Source organism: Patagioenas fasciata, chromosome 2 (assembly GCF_037038585.1).
Source record: "Patagioenas fasciata isolate bPatFas1 chromosome 2, bPatFas1.hap1, whole genome shotgun sequence".
NCBI classification, from domain to species: domain Eukaryota; kingdom Metazoa; phylum Chordata; class Aves; order Columbiformes; family Columbidae; genus Patagioenas; species Patagioenas fasciata.
Window position 1 is genome coordinate 150,034,815 of NC_092521.1, and position 22,478 is coordinate 150,057,292.

The 22,478-nt window shown below is 42.5% G+C and overlaps 1 protein-coding gene across 3 annotated transcripts in view; it reads right to left on the reverse strand.

Moving 5' to 3' along the window:
• Positions 1-19,210, reverse strand: part of PIP4K2A (phosphatidylinositol-5-phosphate 4-kinase type 2 alpha) — a 120,194-nt gene extending 100,984 nt beyond the window's left edge. The window contains exon 1 of one of the 3 annotated variants that reach the window (XM_071805222.1): positions 18,873-19,210. In XM_071805222.1, coding sequence (XP_071661323.1) covers positions 18,873-19,013 — 141 coding nt within the window. In that variant the 5' untranslated portion in view covers positions 19,014-19,210. The remainder of the gene's footprint in view (positions 1-18,872) is intronic. The other 2 variants (XM_071805221.1, XM_065831857.2) reach the window with 2 other exon arrangements.
• Between the last annotated feature and the right edge of the window lie 3,268 nt (positions 19,211-22,478).

Genomic DNA, 22,478 nt, shown 5'->3' on the forward strand with positions numbered 1-22,478 from the left:
CTTCATATGACAGCATTTTGTTGATCTAAGGTATCGGAGAACATCCAGGTTATGGAAAAAAAGTTGAGATAGCCATGACTGAAACAACTCTTGCAGAAACAACTGTAGAAAGGGAAGCAGAGAAAAAACAAAACCACCACAGTACAAAACCACACAAAAACCTGGTTCAGCAGCAGGTCCAGAACACTCTGGAATTATTCGATGCACATGTCCTATGTGTAGTCAGCACAACTCCGAAGACTCCTCAAGCCCACACTGAGGTCTGTCATCATTAAAAGAAGAGCTAGAATATTTGCACAAAGTGGATGCATGCTAACTCACACATAGCCTATAACCTGGTCTTAAAAGCACATTAGTACATAAGTACTGCCAGGTATCAGGTTTAATGTATAGAAGCCGAACAGCATAAGAAAGTGAAAATATTCATTGTCAGAATGACTGCTACAAACTCAAAAAACTACTGTACAATGCAACACAGCACTATAGTGTTAAATTTACTCACCATCATCTCTAACAGTAGATGTGTGGCTAAACCAGCTTGTCAGCCAGATCCAGCCTCCCACTTCTCTGGCATTTGATAGACCTTTTGTTGAGCTCAGCTGGTGGAGACCAACCCAACCACCAGCCAGCAGTTAGATCAGCTCAGGCTGTGGGTTTCCAGCCTTTTGCTTCACAGCTGAGCTGAATTACATGGTTTGCTACTTGGCAAGTCTTGCCTCCTCTTCCCCTCTCTACCAATCCCTTCAATCAGAGAGACAATTCAGCCCATGAACCCAGCAAAAATGAGAACAAAAAAGCCCAAAACACAGTTTTTGCCAGATTAGTATCTGGTCTTTCAGTAAACTGAACTGATTTACTGGATGATCAGACAAATACTAGAGCCAGTATAAACTAAGCAGTAAGAAATCTGCCTCCTTTTATTAAAGCCACAGACACAGCTAAGAAGGGCTTGATCAGAGTTATTTATCCCTTTACCTTATGCCACAGGTAGTCCTGCTGATCTGCTGCAATTTGTGATGATGGGACACAGTGTAGTAAAAAGACCACATAAAAAAAAAATAGATCACTCAGGGAAGAAACCACTTGAATTTGAAGCACATGGTTTATTATAGTGGCAGAGGGAAGAGACTTATGTCAGCCTTGGAACAAAGACAAATTAAAATTGGGTGTTGGACAGCAGTAGATGCAGAAGCAAAGGGGTTTTCAGCAAGCCAGTTAACTACTAGATGTACCGTATAAAACACACAGCAGTGCACTGTGGCTGCACAGAAAAAAAAAGGACCTAATTTTAAGTAGGGTCCTCTTACATTTTTTGCCCACGTAAATACTATACCTGCTTGCTCAAGACAGCTATAGACTAGTACTGCTGCAAGTGTTTGCAAGTGTACCCAATATGAACGAAATTAAAACTGAAAGAAGAATGAGGCTGAAGGGATACAAGACACTAAACCAAATAGCCTGGGGACAGACTCATTGCCCCACTACTCCCTGCAACCTGCCAGGTACATTCTGCCTTTCCCTTTTGCACTGGCTCTGGTACCAGTCAGATCCCACCAAAACCTTAATACTTAATTTCCTATCAATATCTCCTCCTCCCCGCAAAAAGATATTTTTCCTTCTGAATTGAAAAAGTTATACAGCTTGACCAAGTGTACAATACTGAGGATGGTGAAAAAAAAGAATAGGACCAAGAACAACAACTCCTGCCACTGAAAGGAGGTAAAAGTGAAATAACATCTAAAATTGAAACAGAAGTTAAAGTCGCACCTTCCAAGACTCCTACCGAGAGCATATAATCAAATTCTCTAAATACAAGTAGATGCAAACAAGCTAATATAGCACTACCTATCAAAAACTGTTATTCAGAGTAAGCATAAACTGCCCCTCAGGGGAAAGATGTAGACACAAAGTTAAGACTGGAAAGGGACACAGCCTCAGAGTTGTAAGTGATGCATATTCAAAAACAGAAGAGACTCTAAGCATGGAAAAAAATCATCCAATTTATTTTCTGTAAATAAGACCTTCCATAGTCCCACATAATGCCAGGAAGGAGTCTCAGAGGACTAGCTGAAAAAGTAAACTTCCCTATTTCTTGACAAATATACAGCAAAACAGTTTGCTGAGGTTTCTTTATCACTTGCTGCAAAACCCACAGCATAAAAGATATAATACTAAAGTGGATTAAGTTTAATACATTCATTTTCAGGTTCAGCAATACACTTAGCCCAGTGTCAGTTGTCTCCCCCTAGTACAAACAGAAGCATTTCCAAGATCCCCAGAAGTTACTATGAGTAGACACTACCTGTTTTCCAAAATGCGGTGTGGGTGGTGGGTTGTGTTTTGGTGTGGTTTTGGTTTTGCTTGCTTGTTTTGTGTTTTGTTTGTTTGTGGGTTTTTGTTGGTTTTGGTGTTTGGTGGGTTTTTGTTGTTTGTGTTTTTTTTTTTGTTTGTTTGTTTTTGTTCTTTTTTTTTTTTTGTTTTGTTTTTTTTGTTTTTTTTTTTACAAAATCCCATACAGAGACTACACCTTCATTTCCTTTACCTTTTCTTTTAGTTGGCTGGCATTTGCTGCAAATACATCTGAAAATAATTTCTAATAAGAGACTGGTATTTAAACTGGCACTATCAGTCTCATCAGACTTTACTGTTTCTTTTCATGACATAGAAAGTGTAACATTGATTAAATGTTAAGAGGGGTGAAGCTAATTAGAAGGGACATGATCAGAGAATTTGGTGCCTGTTGCTAGAGAACAAGCTCAAGAATAAACTGGCTTATTCTAATAAGTGTTGGTAAAGCCTATACCAGCAGAAATCTCAAGCAGCAGCTTAAGAGATTTTACTTTTTCTTCTATTGCTTCTCCTCTTGCTCACCACCAGAATTAACACCTTCCAAGTTCCAAAGCCAGTAGCCTCTGTGAGGGAGAGAAACCAATACAGGCTACTGGCTTTGAACTTGGAAGGTGGGTATTGAGCCTTAGCCGTTCCTCTGCAGTAAGTAATCACACAGCCCAGCTCCCCATGTGCTCTCCTGCCCACTAGCTACAGGCCACATGGAGAAGTCATTTTGCACATTAATTTAACCAAGAGCACTTCACATCCCATCCCTGTCCTTTCTGCTTCTCCCTCCCTGCCTCCAGAGAGGGCTAGTTTTCGGCAGGACACAAGGCTGACCTGGCTGACCACAGCAGCACTGCTGGCAGAGGGGGTCTTCTGTGCCCAGGCAAGGTTTTAGGCAGGACCACCCCTTTGCACTGCTGTTCCATCACATTTGCCCACCCTGATGATGAAGCCATGCCTTTATTTAACAACTTGGCCAGAAATCAGGGAAACTTAACTCTGTCCAAAACCACATAAACGCCCAAACGAAATTCCCCTCTGTTTTAGGAAACGCTCTTCCTCTTCCAGATGGAGGGAGGGAAAGTGAAATGTCAGCTTTAGATCTCTGGAAATCTTTAGGAGCAAAGTCATTACACTGCAGCATTACTGGCTGCAGGTCAGTTATTCCACACTTCCTGACCTTAAGTACCCCTTGGAAGGGGAAAAAGAGCTAATAAATAATTGAAATAGTTCATTAGTAGATCACTGTGGAAAGTTAACAAGATTAAATGCCTTCAGTTTCACTGTCAGAGCTGTGTCAAGGAAAATGTCACTTGTGTAAAAGATGTTTATATTTACAAAGAAAATATTTTGTATTTCCAATAAAGCAATGCAACTATTGAGTCACAGCCTGGATAGTTAAAGATGATTAACAAGATTGTGGACAGTTTCCACTAATTGTTAGTTGAACTCAGCTTTGAAGCTATCTTGCACTACTTTTTGTTTAATTCAAATTTTCAGTGGCAATTATCTTTCCAAAACCTTAGATATCCACATAAGCACCTCTAGCTGATTCATCGCCCTGTACAGTTTTAAGAGCTGATTTCACTGTCTATAACCCAGGCCAGTGTGACTAACCTAGGAGCAGAGCTCCAGGCTGGATTCATTCAGCTGCATTTCTATCACTATTTCATTTCATTTGCCTTTTCCAAAGTAACTGCAAAGGTGTCTGCTCATAGAGGGAGATGTAAAACAGGTAACTAGTGCAATAACAAATCCTGCCAAGTCCACCAGAAGCTCCAGTCAGACCCTCCAGAGCACTTTCCTCCTCGCATTACTTAAGCGAATCTATGTAAATGCACAGGATCAAGGCTTTAGAGAACACTTCACAAAGCAATAGGTTAATTATAGGCAGGAATCAGCTGTTCCATCCTGGAAGACACAGTTAAACTCAACAATACTAATCTTTCGACTAGTTTATTTCTATTAAAAAGAAGTAACACAAACATTAAAAAATTGCAAGCTCCCCTCAGTTATGCAGTGGTGGTGCTGTGACTCACTGCATGTTGTTTATTCCATATTCAAGGGATCTAAAAGCTGAGCATTTTCCTTCCTGGCTTGTTGAAAAAAAAGTCTGTGAAGCTCCAGTTCAGAAGAGCTGTTATGGCAAAACAATCCCAAATAACATCAAATGCAGAACGAGGGACTGGATCCTTTTGTCCACCCTAACTCAAGCTCTAAGCCATTAGATATATCCAAAAACTTGGCTAAAACTAACGGGAATTTAGTTTTGCGTTTTTTCAAAGCACATTTAAGAAGTTTGGCACAAATTGTAGAGAGATTACTGTATGGTATAACTGCATCAACAATGCTATAACAAGGTTTAGCATTCCTGGACTAAATACATTTCAACAACCAAGATATCATTTTCATGAGCTAAATACCATATATTATTATAACCCACTGAACTCTATTTAAAATATTTGGCACATTAAGCATATGAGGAGAGAAAAAACGTGACTACCCAAACAACTACTATTAGCCCACATTGCAGTCTGGTATTGAAAAAATGGAGTGTATCAGAATCACAGAGCAAAGCTTCATATATGCTCCATAGTATTTGTAAAGCTGAGTACTTGCATCCCTCAGGGGAGGTGCATGGCAGAGAAGGTGACACACAATTACTACTGTGAAAAACTTGCTACAGAGTTCAGTTCCTTAGTCTATCAAATAAGGGGAAAATGGCAGAAAACACAGCTAGCATGAATATGACAAATCAATTCTGAGCTATAGGAAAGCTATGGTAAAGCAGTGGAGAACATATAGCTCAGGGATCATGCTTTATGATCTCAGCCCTCTGTTGCTTCTTTCACCTACTTGAATACACAATATTAGGTATCCTCATCCAAGTGATCCACAGCGGCTTGCACCTCTATTTGAGTCGGCTTTCAGTAGCAGGTGAAGCAAGCAGATCTTTATGGTAAAAATACTTGTCTTGATGAGTAGCTACACAACTTCCATCTTGAGAATGCTACACAACCAAATACTGGTTTAAAGAAAGGCCCCTTTATTTTTCAAAATATAAACAGCGCTTGCCACCTCAAAAATGAGTTGCTCTACCAAGTTAAGTCTTTTTAAACCCTTTGACTAGTAGGTCCAAAGTTCAACATTTCAAGCCTCCCTTTTTTTTGTTTTTGAGGAATGGGCTATATGTCAAGCGTTTATCAGCAAGACACAGATGATCCAGGTTCCTTTCATTTTTGCTTATCGAGAGGCTAATATTGGTCAGAATACAAGTTTGAAGAACAAGCAACCCTGAGATATTAGTTGCGTGCTCACATGTGACACACATCTCTTGGATGATGCCTTCAGTTCAGAAATGGGTCCCATGGCACCACAAACAGAAGCAAGTAGGTTACTTCAGCTTCTGGTGTTACTTCCCACCAGCTGAGTACAAGGGATGTCTACACCCTTCGGCAATTTCACTAGAGAAAGTAACACACATTGTTTAAAAAGTGGAATTTAAATGTGATAGTTGAAATCAAAGTAACACATACTCCCTTAAACCATGAATGTAGTTTAAAATAACTTTTAGCCTTGCTATTGAGGGAAATAAACACACATAGCAGCAGCTATTTAAGTGGCTGAAGTACTGTCTGCCAGCGACTCCTATTTATATAGCTCTCAACTCCCTCTGTTCTTAAACTTAATTTCCAAACTTGTTATGCATTGTGCTGCCACAAGATCAATATGCTATCCTGTGACAAGGCCAAACAACAAGAATGTTTTCCTGCCCCTAAGAGCCCTTAAGACATGTAGATAAGCAAGTATTTTTACATGCCAAGTGACTAAAGATGGTTTAGACACTCCAGCAGCACAAAGACATCCTCCAAACTACTCATCACTACATATATTTTACTGTAAAATAATTACAAACATGGCCTTTCAGGAGAGTCTCAGCATTTTGAAGGGCATTTTTAATGGTGTGAACAAGACCTCAGGTACACCACTCCAGATAAGTTAGTAAGAACAAGCCCACTGTAAGAGTCACAACCCTTTACATCCCAGTGGACCTTCACCTTTCAGGTGACCAACACATCATGCAGGAGAACCACTACCTTCAAGCTCTTCCAGTAAATTCGTAGGTGCTGAGCCCTTAATTGTGAAGCAAGTCACGTTCAACCAGAAAACCTTAGGAAGTCTTTCACAGGAAAATGAAAAAGTTGATGACTTAAATATGAAAGCCTGAGAGATTTCCTCAACAAGACGGGAATATTAAGAAGTCTCCTACCAAATGACATCTTCAAAGGAGAAATTTGCAATATACCTTCTGTGAAAGATTCAGCAACTACAAAAATTACATCTGAAGAGCAATTAGCTTGAAAAGTGATACAAAACCACCCATACAAACCACAGTTAATTGTTGTGTGTAAGGAAAAACTCTGACAACAGCTAGTGGGAGATGTGGTGCAAAAGGATAAAAATTCACACCACTCCCACCAAGAAAAAGGTGTAGAGCACTAGCAAGATTCAACATTTCAATACTGTCCTGCATTGATGTACTGCAACAGAAGGAGCTGGGGAGGGATGAGGAGTGCACAACTCTGAGCCCAGAGACATCTGAACCCTATTAACATCCCTGAGCCAACACAGCCCCAAGGTCATTGCTCACTCAAATGAAATAACCAGCTACAGCTGCCTGCAGCTGTAGGTAGAAAAGAGAAAGCAGCATTGTTGAACCAGCTGAAGCCCAAAATAACAGCTGGAGAAACTGCTATATCAGGAACTCCCTGCATCCATAGGAATGAGCAAGAGGTTGTGAAGACAGTGGCTGCAGTTCTTTTCACCTGCAAGCAGGTACATGTATTTGTTAACACACACTAAGACTGTGTTTCTCTAAATAAGTTTTACCACTTGTCTTCTGTGGGTCTGGGGAATAACCAGAAAGCTTTTCTTGTTTCTTTGGTCCCATCCACTGTGCAAGCACAGGGGAAGGCTGGTTTACATATCACAGACTACAAATGAATCATGAGTCAGACTGAAAACTCATTAATCTGACAGTTCTGCTTAAGACCTTGAAGAATAATTATACCAGCAAAATTTCTCTTCAGTCCTCCTCTGCTAACCTGATTATTACCAGAAGGGGGAAAACATCAAGATCAGCAGGGAAACCCTAGTTTGCATCAGCCCCAAGCTGCTGCACAAGAGGGTGGTGCTGAGCTGCAGCATCTGACACCACACGTCAGTGCGAGTGAGTCAGTTCCGAGTCCTCCAACTGCAAGTTTGCGGTGATGAGGAGGAGGCGGTTGGGTATGGGCTTTCCAGTGAAGTCAGCTTGTTTGAGACGGCTATCTTTCCCAGAAACACAACCAGCTCTTTAGAACAGCTAACTGAGACAGAATGTGTTGATAAGTACTTCCTCTTCAAGGACCTGCTGTAAAAATAAATTTATTTCAAGGATAAGCCTTTAAATATTATCACTACTTTGACCAAGCAGTCTCAGATATGTACATTATGAACCAAGAGCTGATTACATACTATCTTTAAAACTGGAGTTGCATATCTTTATATAGGCTGTTTGAGCAAGTCTGGAAGAGATCACGTTTTTCTTTCAGGATTGGAAAAGGTACAGAAAACCCCTAGGAACAGAACAGTATATAAGTACAAACTTCAGAGAAGAGAGATCTACCCAAACAGCATCTTAGTAATTATTTTCATTATTTGCAAAAGAAGACCATGCAATACTTCATTTAAAAAAGGATACTCAATTAAATAGGCACAAATTTTAGAACTGCTAACCTGAATGCAAGCGTTTGTGCAACTGTTCTCAGAATTACATAGAAGCCAAGAGTAACCTTTTCTACCACTAGGCCTTTATTTTTAAAAAGTAAAAATCAATATTAGGAACTAAAAACAGATATCCCATCCCATTTGTCACTCAACTGCTTTCCAAGTTCTAGATATTTTGCAATTTGGTCTCTCAAAACTGGCTGTAAATTCTGATCAAAACAGTGAAAGTCAGAAAGACTGAAGCAGAAAGCTCAGAGATTAGCAACCTTGCTTTTGTTATGTCAGTCTTCTGATTTTTGCTCAGCTCCAGGCAATTCTAATACATTAGATTTGCATGCTGTAAAGGCCCTGACAATTACCTACTTGAAGAGTATTTCTCTGAGCTCCTCCAGAAAGTTTTATAATCATCCAGAACCCAATCCATGATGAGGGCCATACCACATCACCAACAAATACCCTCTAAATACAGATAACTTACATGAGAGATTAAACAAGTACACGGAACAAATACAACCAGCAACACCACAACATCAGAACCTGTTATACCAAAAAAGGTTTTGGGACCTAAGAAGTCCTAGCAAGGGTCTGCAAAACACTGGGCAACACAATCAAAGCAGAACTATACTCTGCAAAACAGCTTTAAGTCTACTTTGCAACAGAGCATGCCACAGATCAAGGGCATTGTATCACAACTATTAGTCTAATAACATAATTGAGGCCTGGCAACACAAGCTAATCAGATATTGCTTAGTCTCAGTTCAGTATAAAAAAGTTAATAAGCTGCTTTCTTTTGACTGGTTTCAGGCTAACCAAGTTGTGTATTTTCCCCTCCCCCCCCAGAAAAAAAAAAAAACAACCAAAACACACCACCACCAAAAAAAAAAAACAACCAAACACCACACACAAAAACAGCCAACAAAAGTAGGTGACTGCTACAGCCCCATGCTTGATATCCCACAAGAGAATATTTAAGGTACAATTACTCCAGAATTACTGCTCTTTAGAAGGTCTTCCAAATGTTGGCGTTTACCTCTTAGAGCAACTTCAAAAGTTTCAGCCCCTAGGAAGCCATTGCAACTTTTCTGAAGACATTTACTCTCTAACTGGATAGACAAATTGAGATTAGATGGTTCAGCATGTTCCAAAGACCAAAACTGAACAAATGATCAGAAACCAGCAGGTACAATATACACAGTTCTGTCTGTTACAAAATACATTAGTATTTCAAAAGGTCACAATTGCTGACAAAGGCCTCCGTGTTGAAAGTGCAGAATCTGCAGTGAGTGATCTCTACTCAAGTGTTTTTTTTTACTATGTGTAACTCCAGGCTTCCAAACATGAGGTTGAGCTGTAGATAGGAGATCACTGGTCAGAGTACACTGAGCTATCAAGTCCCTCCAACTGCCCTAACTATACTAACTATAAAAATCTCACCTTATACTGCACATACATCAGCTTCTTCCCTCCACTCCCCTTGCAGTGTGTTTACAGCTCCTCTTTTACAGCAGGACTGACGTTTGTGGGTATGGTCTGTTGTGGTATAAAAACTCAACCCTAGTCACAGAATCACAGACTGTTAGGGATTGGAAGAGACCTCAAAAGATCATCTAGTCCAATCCCCCCGCTGGAGCAGGAACACCTAGATGAGGTTACACAGGAAGGTGTTCAGGTGGGTTTGAATGTCTTCAGAGAAGGAGATTCCACAACCTCCCTGGACAGCCTGTTCCAGTGTTCTGTTACCCTCACTGAGAAGTAGTTGCTTCTCAAATTTAAGTGGAACCTCTTGTGTTTCAGTTTGAACCCATTACCCCTTGTCCGACCATTGGTTGTCACCAAGAAGAGCCTGGCTCCATCCTCATAAGACTCACCCTTTATATATTTATTAATGAGGTCACCCCTCAGTCTCCTCTTCTCCAAGCTAAAGAGACCCAGCTCCCTCAGCCTTTCCTCATAAGGAAGGTGCTCCACTCCCTTAATGATCTTCGTTGCCCTGCGCTGGACTCTCTCCAGCAGTTCCCTGTCCTTCCTGAACTGAGGCGCCCAGAACTGGACACAATATTCCAGATGTGGTCTCACCAGGTCAGAGTAGAGGGGAAGGAGAACCTCTCTTGACCTACTAACCAACCCCCTTCTAATACACCCCAGGATGCCATTGGCCTTCTTGGCCACAAGGGCACAGTGCTGGCTCATTGTCATCCTGCTGTTCACCAGGACCCCCAGGTCCTTTCCCCTACACTGTTCTCTAATGGGTAATTTCCCAACTTATACTGGATCCTGGGGTTGTTCCTGCCCAGATACAATACTCTACACTTTCCCTTGTTATATTTCATTAAATTTTTCCCCACCCAACTCTCCAGCCTGTCCAGGCCTCACTGGATGGCAGCATAGCCTTCTAGTGTGTCAGCCACTCCTCCCAGCTTGGTGTCATCAGCAAACTGGCTGACAGTGCACTCTATTCCCTCATCCAAGTCATTGATGAACATAGTGAATAGCACTGGTCCCAGTACCAATCCTTGAGGCACTCCACTAGATACAGGCCTCATTCTTCGGCATTAGTTTTTCCTCTAGTGCATGTCCCCAAATGAACATACCACAGGACCAGATCAGTGCCAGAGAGAGCAGAAACAAATCCAGCAGCCCCAGCTTTAGTTGGCTTCAGTATTATGGAGGCTATGGTTTGACTAACCTTATGTTAGCTTAAACTGGCATTTCCATCTTCTCTGCTTTTGCACCAACTCCACACTCTTTGTGCTAGCACAACTGTTTGCATGGCTGGATAGTGAATTTCAATGTATTGTGGTCTGTCTAAAAACTCCTCAAAATGTATTATTTTCGCTGGAGCTGGGTAACTACTGATAAGGAAAACAGATATGGCTGAACTCATTGACCAGGAAGACTGGAATGTCAGAGACTTGATGGATAAAATACAGACACAAGCATAGCACATATGCGATACAGTATATGACAGACACCAAGAAGACTGGGAAAAGTGAAAGATAAAACCAGTTTGCTCAGGCAGCTGCAAAGTGGTTCTGTAAGTCTCAGCCTCACCAAGGAACTCCACAGCCTTTCTAATTATGCCACATAAGGGAAAGTGATTTTTTTTTCAGTTTTGTCTTACAACCTAAAGGATTATGAATATACTCACAGCTGTGTTAAGAATATTAAGGTTGCCTTGGGAACTTGCAAGGCACACAAAAGAGCTGGATTAGACTAATTACTTTGCTTCTGTGCGCAAGGCAGTTGTTCACCAAGTCTGATGACAAATAAGTACTCTAAAAGGTGTATGGCCATCAGTATTTCTACTGCAAACTATTCAGCCCTGCTCTTTGAAGATAAAGCTAATGTTTTCTTCAGTTTGTGACATCCACCACTACAGCATTCAGCTACTTCAAACAATTTTCACAACACTCTTATGAAGCAATCTCTCAACACAAAACTAATTAACTTATTATAGAACAGCCCAGGCTCTATAGGAAGATCATAAGAGATGTTCACATAGCAAACCACATGCAAGAAGTTACCATGTCAACAATTCAAAGCTAACCCATTTGACCACACGTCAGGAGGCAGACCATGAAAAATAACCATGTTTGTCATTACCATCCCATAGCCAAGGCAGCAATTTCTTAGACTGCTTCAGCTATTTTTCTAAGCACAAACATATGCTCTACCAACAGTAAAAATGAGGACGTTTGTCAGACATTTAGACAGTAATCATCAAGAGTGGGGAAAAAAAGCAAACATGAAAATAGGCCTTGGAAGTAAACAAAATAATGAATTCATACTGGAGTCCATTACCCACAACAGCACTCTATCACTTTAAAAAGACAGTATAAAGATGAACTTGTGCTTCTTCTAAGCCTTTAAAACCTCATAGTTCAAAGATGACTAACATTTCAACAAGTCAAGATATCTATAAGCCAACACAGCTACAACTCTAATTGAGTACTTCACTCTGGCAAGATTACACTTAAGATCAGTAAATAACAGGTAGTTTCACCTTACTCTAAAGTTGTCATGAAGTTGCATAATGTACAGCTAGCCTATAGAACCCTAGGGCACAAGATGTTTTCAAGGAAGAACAGAAGACAGGACTGTACAGCAGGAACTGCAGAATGGGATGAGTCAGTTATATCAAAGTCTGCCACCCTCAAACTACAAGAGGAAAATAAACATCTAGCAGGCTCTGGCTAATGGGCATAATGTAAGTGTCTGCTTTAATGAGCAAGGAATTTGAAAATAACCCCCTAGAGACTCTTCTTTAACTCATCTGGTGCAGGATACTCAAATAAGATGACTGAGTCAGCAAAACAAATTTGCACCACCTGTTTGCTTTGCTGAACACTGTCCAGCCCTTCCCACTGTGGTTAATGAAATTCAGTTGCAAAAATCTATAAGCAAAAAAATATAAATCCTTTTGCCTTTGCATCACCTTATCTTGTAAAGCAGAAGAAACTACAGAAAGTAGCTTTGAAACTCCTGTCAGAGCTCTTTTCATAGCCCTTCCCATCTCATCCCTAACAGAAGCTATTGTATGCGTCCCTTTCAATAGATCAGAGAAAGTAGTTAAATAACACTCCCATTCATATTTCATGCAGGAATGGTTACTACCTTTAATCCAACCATAATAAATATTTAAATGTGTTTTCACTAGTTCATCCACTCAGTCACAAAAGCAGTATCAAATTAATTTTTGCAGTACATAGAGCCTGACACCCAAAAAAAGAACCAAGTTTTCAATAAATAGCTCTTCCTGTTCTACTTCCTTCTATATACAAACATCTGGGCTGAGTGCCCAGCTGACTTTTTGAAATAGTTTTAATTGCTTTATTATCTGCTTTGCTGTAATCAATGCTTTTTAATACATTGTTTCTTCCTGCTTCTTAGAAAGAGCCTTCTCCCACGTAGTCTACCATCACCACCATTAAACAATTAATGAGTTAGTTTTTTTCATTTGTTCAGTTTCTTAGGAGCTCACTGCTATGTATCTTAACTCCAAGATCAGTAACCTTAGTTTTACTTTGTCTCAGTAATTTTGAAAAGCCACTTAGAGCACAACTGCAGTAGTGATGTTCTGCATTAAATGCAAATACTAGCAACACAGCTGCTGAGTGGCCCTCCCCTTCTCAGACAGTTTCCAACCAACCTATTGTGCTGACAGCCAATGCGAAGAGTCAACATCATAGTTCTACATCCTCAGAACATCACTGGTCTTGTCATTTAGGTGTATATTAAAAATACAGACCCAAGTTAAACTCCTATAACTTTAAAGCTGTGTGTTTATTTTCATGGATTTTCTCTCTTTAAAAGAAACTGACCATAAACATAAGTCAATAGTTTTTACTTCAGTGGGAATAACCTAGCTTTTAGTTATTTTAGGCTTTATCTTTCTAATGATCTACTCATTAAGGTCCTTTCAGTGTCATTTTCCAAAATGTAAAATGTTTCAGGATAAGAAGATCTTAGGAGAAATATTAGGTAATTCAGTACTGAGGAGCTTGATTTATGCCATAAACCAAGAGGGTACACATTTACTTAACAAGCTGTTGAGTGCCATGTTAAAACATACAGACAGGCATGAGTAAGTGAGCTATTTGTGTATTTTTCTGGATAAAAGTTTGTAACAGGAAAAAGAAATATGCTAGCTAAGAAAAAAAAAAAATCAAACCGCGAAGAACAGAGAAATTTTGTGGCTTTCTGTAAGGATACAGCAGCTTTCCTAATGTGATCACATATATCCCAGTACATATGAGGGTGAAAGATGCATTTACTTGTGCTTTCCCCCCCTCCCCTCACTTTAACAGTGAAAGAATACAGGAGTTACACTGGTTGACAGGAGTCCCAGGGCTCTCGCTCCTTTTGTTGTGTGCCCTTGTGTTGTTCAGTTCGGCTGAAAAGATCACACCAGATTACAGCTGAGAGTGCAACAGTAGCATGAGGCTCACAGTGCCTCATGTGAGCAGTTGAAAGAGGCTGTGGAGTATATTACCTGTTGAATTCTTCACCCATGGAAAGTACACTCTTTCTGATGTACTCTGCAACATGCTAGAGGGAGAAAGTAATTTGATTCATGCATTCTTGTTGTTCCACTTGCTTATTAGGCAGCAACTGCCATTAAGAAGTCAGGCGTTGCTAAATTTTTAGATCAGCTTGTAATCATCCAAGAAACAGATGGCGATTACAGATTCCAGGGGCTGGGTGGGAGGAGGTTTTTTTGTTTGGTTGTTTTTTGCTGGGTTTTTTGTTGTTGGTAGTGGTGTTTTGTGGTTTTTGTTTGCGTTTTTTTTTAACTTGTACAATATGCTCAATAACTTCACTAGGCATTCACTCTGTTATCCTAAATATATTTAATTTATTAGTTAGCTCAGTAGGTGAGGTCTGCAGCAGTTCATTCTTTGTGTCAAAATTAGTTACAAAACCCCCTACTTTATTAATTTCCTTCCATCTTTCAGGAGTGATATGTTTTGAAGGATGTTAAGCCTAATTCCCTACAAATGCCCAGCTTTCCTAAGCAGCTTCTAACAGAAGGAGACAACCAACACGAGTGAGAGCAGACTCACCATCATTGTGCTGAGGATGATCATCAGAAGCTACAGAACACACAAAATGCCTGGCTTTCATTTTTAGCACAGAAAATGAGAGGAGAATTACTTCCAAAAGCATTAGGCAAAAAGTTACATCCCACAGTTATTGGAAATCCACCAGCAGTGACAACATGAAGGTAAGAACATGGATGCTACTTCCATATCAGTTGTAAATGAATTTTTATTACCATTATGTTAACTAGCTAAAAATATGGCTTAAAGTCACACTAACCACTAAGTTTAAGTATGTGTTTCAGTAGCACATCCAGATTATTTTTGACACAGGCTAAAAGACTAAGATCAACTCTCCATGATGCAGATGCTTGCAAGATCCAAGCACACAGGGCAATTTGTCTTTGCTGCTACAAGTCAGTGTTATAACCTCATCTACAAAGTAGGACATCGTTGCTTTCCCTTTCACTTACCAGAAAGCTTCATTCAACAGCATATTTCAGCATACCAAGAAATGACTTTACAGCTCCGAATGTGAGTACCTATTTGCTTGCCGCTTAAGATATTTGGGTAATGTTTGCACGTTTTCCCCTCACATGCCCTTCTAAGGTATTAGTGAATTTGACTGCATTACCAAGCAGGATTTTACATTGGGTATCTCTACTTCTATCTAAACAACAACTGAGAACACCAAAGCAATTTGCTTACAGCTTCTTGGATGGGGACAGAATTTATAAGATCCTTGGGTAACAGATACCTCCCCTGCAGATTTTTTCCTATTAAGAACTCACATAAGCCCGACTGCTTTGTGACACCAGTGCTCGAGATCTCCCTTTTTAGAGTCTTAATGGTAGTTATTGTGGAGCTATGTTTTGGATTTGTGCTGGAAAGTGTTGATAATGCAGGGATGCTTCAGTTGCTGCTGAGCAGTGCTTACAGAGAGTCAAGGTCTTTTCTGCTTCTCACTCCGTCCCACCAGCAAGTGGGCTGGGGGTGCACAAGAAGTTGGGAGGGGACACAGCTAGGACAGCTGACCAAAAGAATATTCCATCCCATAAGACATCATGCTCAGGATATAAAGCTGGGGGGAAAAAAGAAGGAAATGGGGGACATTCAGAGTTATGGTGTTTGTCTTCCCAAGTTAGGGTTACTTGTGACGGAGCCCAGCTTTCCTGGAGATAGCTGAACACTTGCCTGCTGATGAGAAGGAGTGATTGAATTCCTTGTTTTGCTTTGCTTGCGTGCGCAGCTTTTGCTTTACCTATTAAACTGTTTTTACCTCAACCCATGAGTTCTCATTTTTACTCTTGTGATTCTCTCCCCCATCCCATCAGCTGGGGGAGCAGGGGGAATGAGTGGCTGTGTGGGGCTTAGTTGCCAGCTGGGTTAAAGCACAACAGAGTCACATTCTGCCCTAGGACAGGATAGTTAAGAGAACAGTTCTTTTAACTTTTTCTTTAGATGGAGCTTCTTCACACATTCAATTTAAAAATCTTAATATCCTCTAAAACTCAGCTATCATGTATAGCAGTATTTTGGCCCCAACATCAAAAAGTTTAAAAGCCTACAGAAAAATCTGCTATTCCCTTTATCTTCATCAAGTGCTTCCTTCCAATATATGCTGCATCTTGTTAGAAATGTGGAAACTGCATCTCAGCTTCACCACTTCAATACATATGTACTTCAAGACAGCTACTAAGACTCAGAGACTGCTGTTTTCTCATTAATGGATACACATCACACTGGAAGCAGTCTTAAATATTATTTTTCAGACTACTACTATGGTCTAAGTTCATTTAATCACCATCATCATGAACTATGTTCATCTCCTGGTCTAACCTTTTCTTACAGATTTCTGTTTATTCTGCTAACAAACTTAATGATCCTCAATTCCTGTTCTCAATGAATCCACGCACATAATTTGTATTTCTCCCGTGAGAAACTCTTATTTCTGATAGAGTCCAAACACACTGAACACTTATTTTCATTTGCTGGACAGTGCCACATCAAGCATTACAAACTGTCAGGGTAAGCATCTAACAGAGGAGTCTGCAATACTTCAGTGCTCTCCTTAGCCAAGAACACAGACATTTCGATTTGGATGCATCCTATTAACTTTTTTCATGCTCACTCATTCAGAGGGATTTTGTTTCCATGAGGCCCAAAGCATTATTCATGATTACATCTTACATCAGGGTAAAGAAATAGAGGAATATTTGCAGAGCGTGCAGCAGATACTCACACCCACAACCATCATCTTGATATGAACACAAAGCTGTATTTCTCTAAGCCTACTATATTGCTGAGTTTGCTCTTTGAGCCTCCCCAATGAAGGGACTTTAGTCTACAATTTTTAGACTTACGTGCATGAACCAGTATGCTGCTTTAATACATTTTCTAAGGGAAACAGCTATGTACACCACAGTAGCACATGATCACAGGAATCATATGCAGCGTTGTGTTTGTCACTATTTACTCTGTTGTTATTTGCACAGTACCAGAGAGGACTTTCTTCTGAAAGTAGTGGTATTTCTAGTACGAACACATGTAGCAACATGCTGTTGCAACAGGAAGATCTGCGTTCTCATCAGAGACCTTCTCCCTCTCTCTCCCCAGGGAGACAGCTAGCACACTGCCATTCAGCAGAAGTCTCTCACCCTGTAATTATCAGCTTGCTTTCTTTCATTAAGGAGGCCCATTTTGGAATTTTTCTACAAATAATGCTGCACTAAATAAATAATAATGCACTAAAAATAAATAATAATGCACTAAAAAAGAAGCAAGAGAAATTAATGTATTTAAGCCCAGTTCTGGCAAATAGCATATTGTACACTTCCACAACTGCAGATATTTTTGCTTTGTAGATAAATATCTCGTTTCTTATCAGCTCATGATATAGGATGTCACTGCTTACAACTGACCTACAGAAAACTTGAAATCCTTCGTCACCATTTCCTACCGACACACAGGGCTATCTTAAGCAGGCTATTTAACCTCACTAGAGCTTCTCTGTCATCCATATCATATTGGTACGTACAGTTAAAGCATTTCCCCCTAGATCATCACTTCAGGCATTGTGCTGTTTAGCACAGATCGAACAGTGCTAAGCCTTGATGCTCAGCCTCCAGGCTTTAGGCAAAGACTACCAAAAGGCACACAAAGAAAAAACCTCACAGGATTTGGACATGCAGGAAATAAAAGGAACGCTGAGTTAACACTACAGGCTGCTTTGCCTGTTTAATAAAGCTGTTACAAAATTTGTAGCCTAATCTCAAATTGCACATTGACAATCATTCGCACTTAAGCGGCAACAAGAAGTAACCCATACAAACCCAACATTTGTACATACAGACTTTGAACCACCAAGAGAAGACAAGTTTTTGGCTTAAGAGCCCAGATACCTGATTTTAGGTGATCTTTGGGCTCTACACTTTTAACCTGCCATGACAGCTATTTAAAGATACAAAGCTGCGACTTGAGCCTCATAATGCCCCAATCATGTGACATCTTTACCAGGCTCTTAATTTTAACGCTTAACAGCAGCAATTCGACGTTACTGCACCCGGTTACAGGGACTCCTGAAGACAGAGCAGCCCGTCATCCGCAGGGTGATATAGCACTCCGCAAATGTTGCAATTCTGCTGCTTTACCACATCAAAACCGGCCCTCCTCCCCTCCCCCAAGAGCACAAAGCCGTCAATAGACACTTGCTTAAGCAAACTGCACAGAAGGCGGTAAAAACTTCGCTACTTAAACGCGAATAACTGAGTTTTTTTTTTTTTTTTTAAGCCGCAGTACATTTATGCAACGCCCGCTCGCGGGTGGCGACAGGAGCGGGGCTGCTCGGGCTCCGCTCGCAGCACCGTCCCCGCACGGGCACCACCCGGGTGCTCTTCAGCGAGCGGAATCGCGGATCGATAGGACACAGGCTACCGCAGGCACCCCGCGGCCGGGGCAGCCCCGAGCCTCCCGGGCAGCCGGGCGCGCATCGCCGCCGCGGGACGCCGCAGCACCCCCGGCACCCCCACCAGCACCCACCGCTCCCGGGGACGCTCTCCCAGCCCCCACCGGGGCGGAGGGCGACAACCGGCGGGCGGCTCCCGGTGGCACGTGCCTCCCCGATCCCGCCCGTGCCCCCGCAGCCGCGCTGCATCGCTCCCCCCGCAGCTCCCGGGGGGCGATGCCCCGGTGGGGCGGGCAGGCGGCAGAGTCAGGCGTAGCGCTTACCGAGTGGTTGACCCCCCACATGAGGACGCTGAGCAGCGGGTCGCTGGCCCGGAACAACTTCACTTTCTGCGCCACGAAGTGCTTTTTCTTGGTCTTGGTTTTACTCGCCATGACGGGCACGATGCTGCTGGGGGCCGCCATGGCGCAGCCGGCGGCGGAGACAGGGGCGGGAGAAAGAAGGAAGGCGGTCGGGAAAGCAGTGCAGGGGCTCCTCAGCGCCGCAGCCCCGCGGGCAGGCGGCCGGCGGCGGGCGGGCAGCCGCGGGACGCCGCGCGCATCCCGGCCTGCCTGCCGGTGCCGCGCGCTGAAATGGCCCCGCTCGCGCGCCGCGTCCCCGCCCCTCTGCCCCCCCGCCCCCCCGCAGGGAGCCGCCGCCCGCCACGCACCGCGCGCCGCCGCGCCCCGCCCTCGCGGCCGGCGCGGGAACGCCGGCGGAGTTTCGGTTCCTGCCGCGCACTGCGCATGCTCCCCCAGCACCCCGGGCTCGCGCCTGCGCGGCCGCTACGAGGAAACCGCCGTCCGGACGGCGGCCCCGGGGCGGGACGAGCGGCGGGAGACAGGAGAGGGGGTGCGAGGGAGGGCTGGGAAGAGAGGGGGTCGCCGTCGCTCCCCTCGCTGACGGGAGATGGTCCTTAGGAGGTGAAACCCGGCTCAGTGCCCGCCCGTTCTCGTCCCCTGCTCACCGCCCCGCTTCTCACACTCCTGCTCGTCTCCAGGTCCTCGGGGAAACAAAATCCACCATCGTCCTAATCTTTGTTTAATCCTACACATCGTTACTTTGTGCAGGCTTTGTAACATTTATATAAGGTTCCAGTTCCCATAAAGGGACTTCTAGGAATGCTCAAACTCTCTGAGGTAGGACTTTGCCAGCTGCTCCTGACGGAGCTCCAGCCTGTGAGCAGAGCGAATGGTTTCAGCCGGTGTACAGCAAGCACCGAAAGCTCAGTCTCCTGCAGAAGTATTGAACCCCTGCAAACTGCACTCCTCCATTCATGTCCACAGGAAAAAAGAAAAAAAGTTGAAAATATTTCACAGAGGATGTGGTCAGTGATAGATGACATCCTGCAAAAGGCACATCTGCCCATCTCAGAAATGTTGTGCACAACATGCACTTTCCTCCCTTGTGTAATGAGGGACCTTAATGACAACTGTGGTTGCTGTTCAGGGTCAACACACACAGACAACGCAGAGCCTACATCTGTGCATTTACAGTAAGTCATCCATCAGCTTCTCAAACATACAAGCTGACCTGCCTGCTGCAGATCCTGCTTTGTTCATGAGCTGATTGCTTAGCAAGGTGACCAGATCCTGATAGAGCAGCAAGAGCAGGGCTGCTCCATGAGGCTGGACAAATCATAGAATCACAGAATGTCAGGGATTGGAAGGGACCTCAAAAGATCATCTAGTCCAATCTGCCCACTGGAGCAGGAACACCTAGATGATGTTACACATGAATGTGTCCAGGCGGGTTTTGAATGTCTCCAGAGAAGGGGACTCCACAACCCCCCTGGGCAGCCTGTTCCAGTGTTCTGTCACCCTCACTGTGAAGAAGTTGCTTCTCATATTTAAGTTGAATCTCCAGTTTGTACCCCTTGCCCCTTGTCCTATCATTGGTTGTCACCGAGAAGAGCCTGGCTCCATCCTCGTGACACTCACCCTTTACATATTTATAAACATTAATTTGGTCACCCCTCAGTCTCCTCTTCTCCAAACTAAAGAGACCCAGCTCCCTCAGCCTTTCCTCATAAGGGAGATGACAAACCAGCATCCAAGGGTCATCCCAGTCCAGGCAGTGCCGTCAGTGGTGGGGCCCAGTCCCAAGGGGTCCGTGCACAGTGGTCAAGACCAGGTGCTGGTGACAACACACATCAGCAGTCCTAGAGAAGCTGAAGTGATGAACCAGGTACATCCAGGAAGTAACAATGTAGGCACAGAGTCCATCTAGGAGACAAGGCCAGTAACAAGTCTGCAGGCAAGCTGAATACAACAAGGTCCAAGATGTATGCAGAAGACAGTGCTGGAAACAGATGTGTCTACAACAGACCCTGTTTTCCCGAAAATAAAGCAGGGTCTTATTAATAAGACAGGGTCTTATTAATTTTTGCTCCAAAGCTTATTATTTTTTTACATGTACAGCTGCCTGGACAGTATTTAAATTTATTTTTCTTATGAACTGTAACTAGGGCTTATTTTTTGAGTAGGGCTTGTATTTCGAGCATCCTCAAAAATCCTGAAAAATCATGCTAGGGCTTATTTTAGGGGTAGCTTTTATTTTCAGGGAAACAGGGAAGCTCAGGTGGAGACCTAAACTGAGCCCTCCCTGAGCTTAAATGGAGGTGCTGGGCAGAGGGTGCTCCCAGGTGAGGCTGTTCAGGGCAACGAAGGTCAATAGGTGCACTCAGGGCCCTGACTCAGGCTTATGCAGCTGCTCATAAATCTAAAATTTTTTGCACCAAACACAGTTGTTCAAGTGTCGCATCCTCTCAGTTTCTGTTTTGCTTTTGTGATCTCAGTAGCAAAGCTATCTATCACACTGGAGTCCACACCTGTCATATTTAATTCCCACCCCCACACACATAAAAGCAGTTACTGGGGCTTATTGTATGGTCTGTTTTCTGCATTTTGTGGAAAGCCAGAGATAATAGAGATACAATGTTTCTTTTTTTTTTTTTGGTGGGGTTTGTTTTTGTTTTTGTTTTGTTTTTTTATTTTGAGCAAGGAGTTACTTAAGAGTTACAGAGAGACTCTAATTTTTGTCTTGAAAATAGATTCAATAAAAAAATTTCCTTGTGTTTCTACTGCAGTCAATGGAAGCAGCTGAATAGTCAGCACCTTTGAATAAAAGCAGGTCACTTAGATGCCTAAATATAGATTTAAAGTCAGATTTTCAAAAGATTTCAGTACCCATTTTATTCCTCACATTATGCTTAGAACGTGACATCTGAGCACCATGCAACGCTGCACACATCTACTGACTAACATCTGTCACATATTGTGTATTTCATCTTCTTTCCAGAGTAAATCCATATAGTGAATCATTTTGGTTTATAAATGTGTAATAAAGAAAAAACATTTTGATAGGTTTATTATAGAGGAGGCAAGGCTGAGGAAGGAAGTTGCTCTTTTTTTTCTAGACTTTCTTGTCATCTTGGCCTAGATTCTAAAGAACTCTTTTCTGCAAATATGAATCCTTACCAATGAAGGCTGTATGGTTAGAAGAAAAAAAGATGCTGACCATAATCTTTTCAGCAGAATTAAAATAAACCAAGGGCCTGGGCTATCTTCATGACAAGGTCTGGGGCAAAGATTTGTCCGCTCCAATGTTAAGCACCAAGAACAGGACGTTTGCCTGTACCTGTCTATCCTGTAGTGATCACTGTAGGCACAGGTTTTCCACTGAATCTGTGATATATGTGCAGCTGGACACAAGAGTAGCTTGAAGAGAGTCAACTACGCTGGCAGCCTACACTCCTCTTGGGAAGTCTCTGGTTGTGCTTCAACTAGAGCTCCAGGCTCCTTCTTTCCCTCAACCATAACCCTAACACTATCCCTAACATAAAAATGACCAGAAGTTGAGTCTGGAACCAGGCCAGTCAACCATTGCTC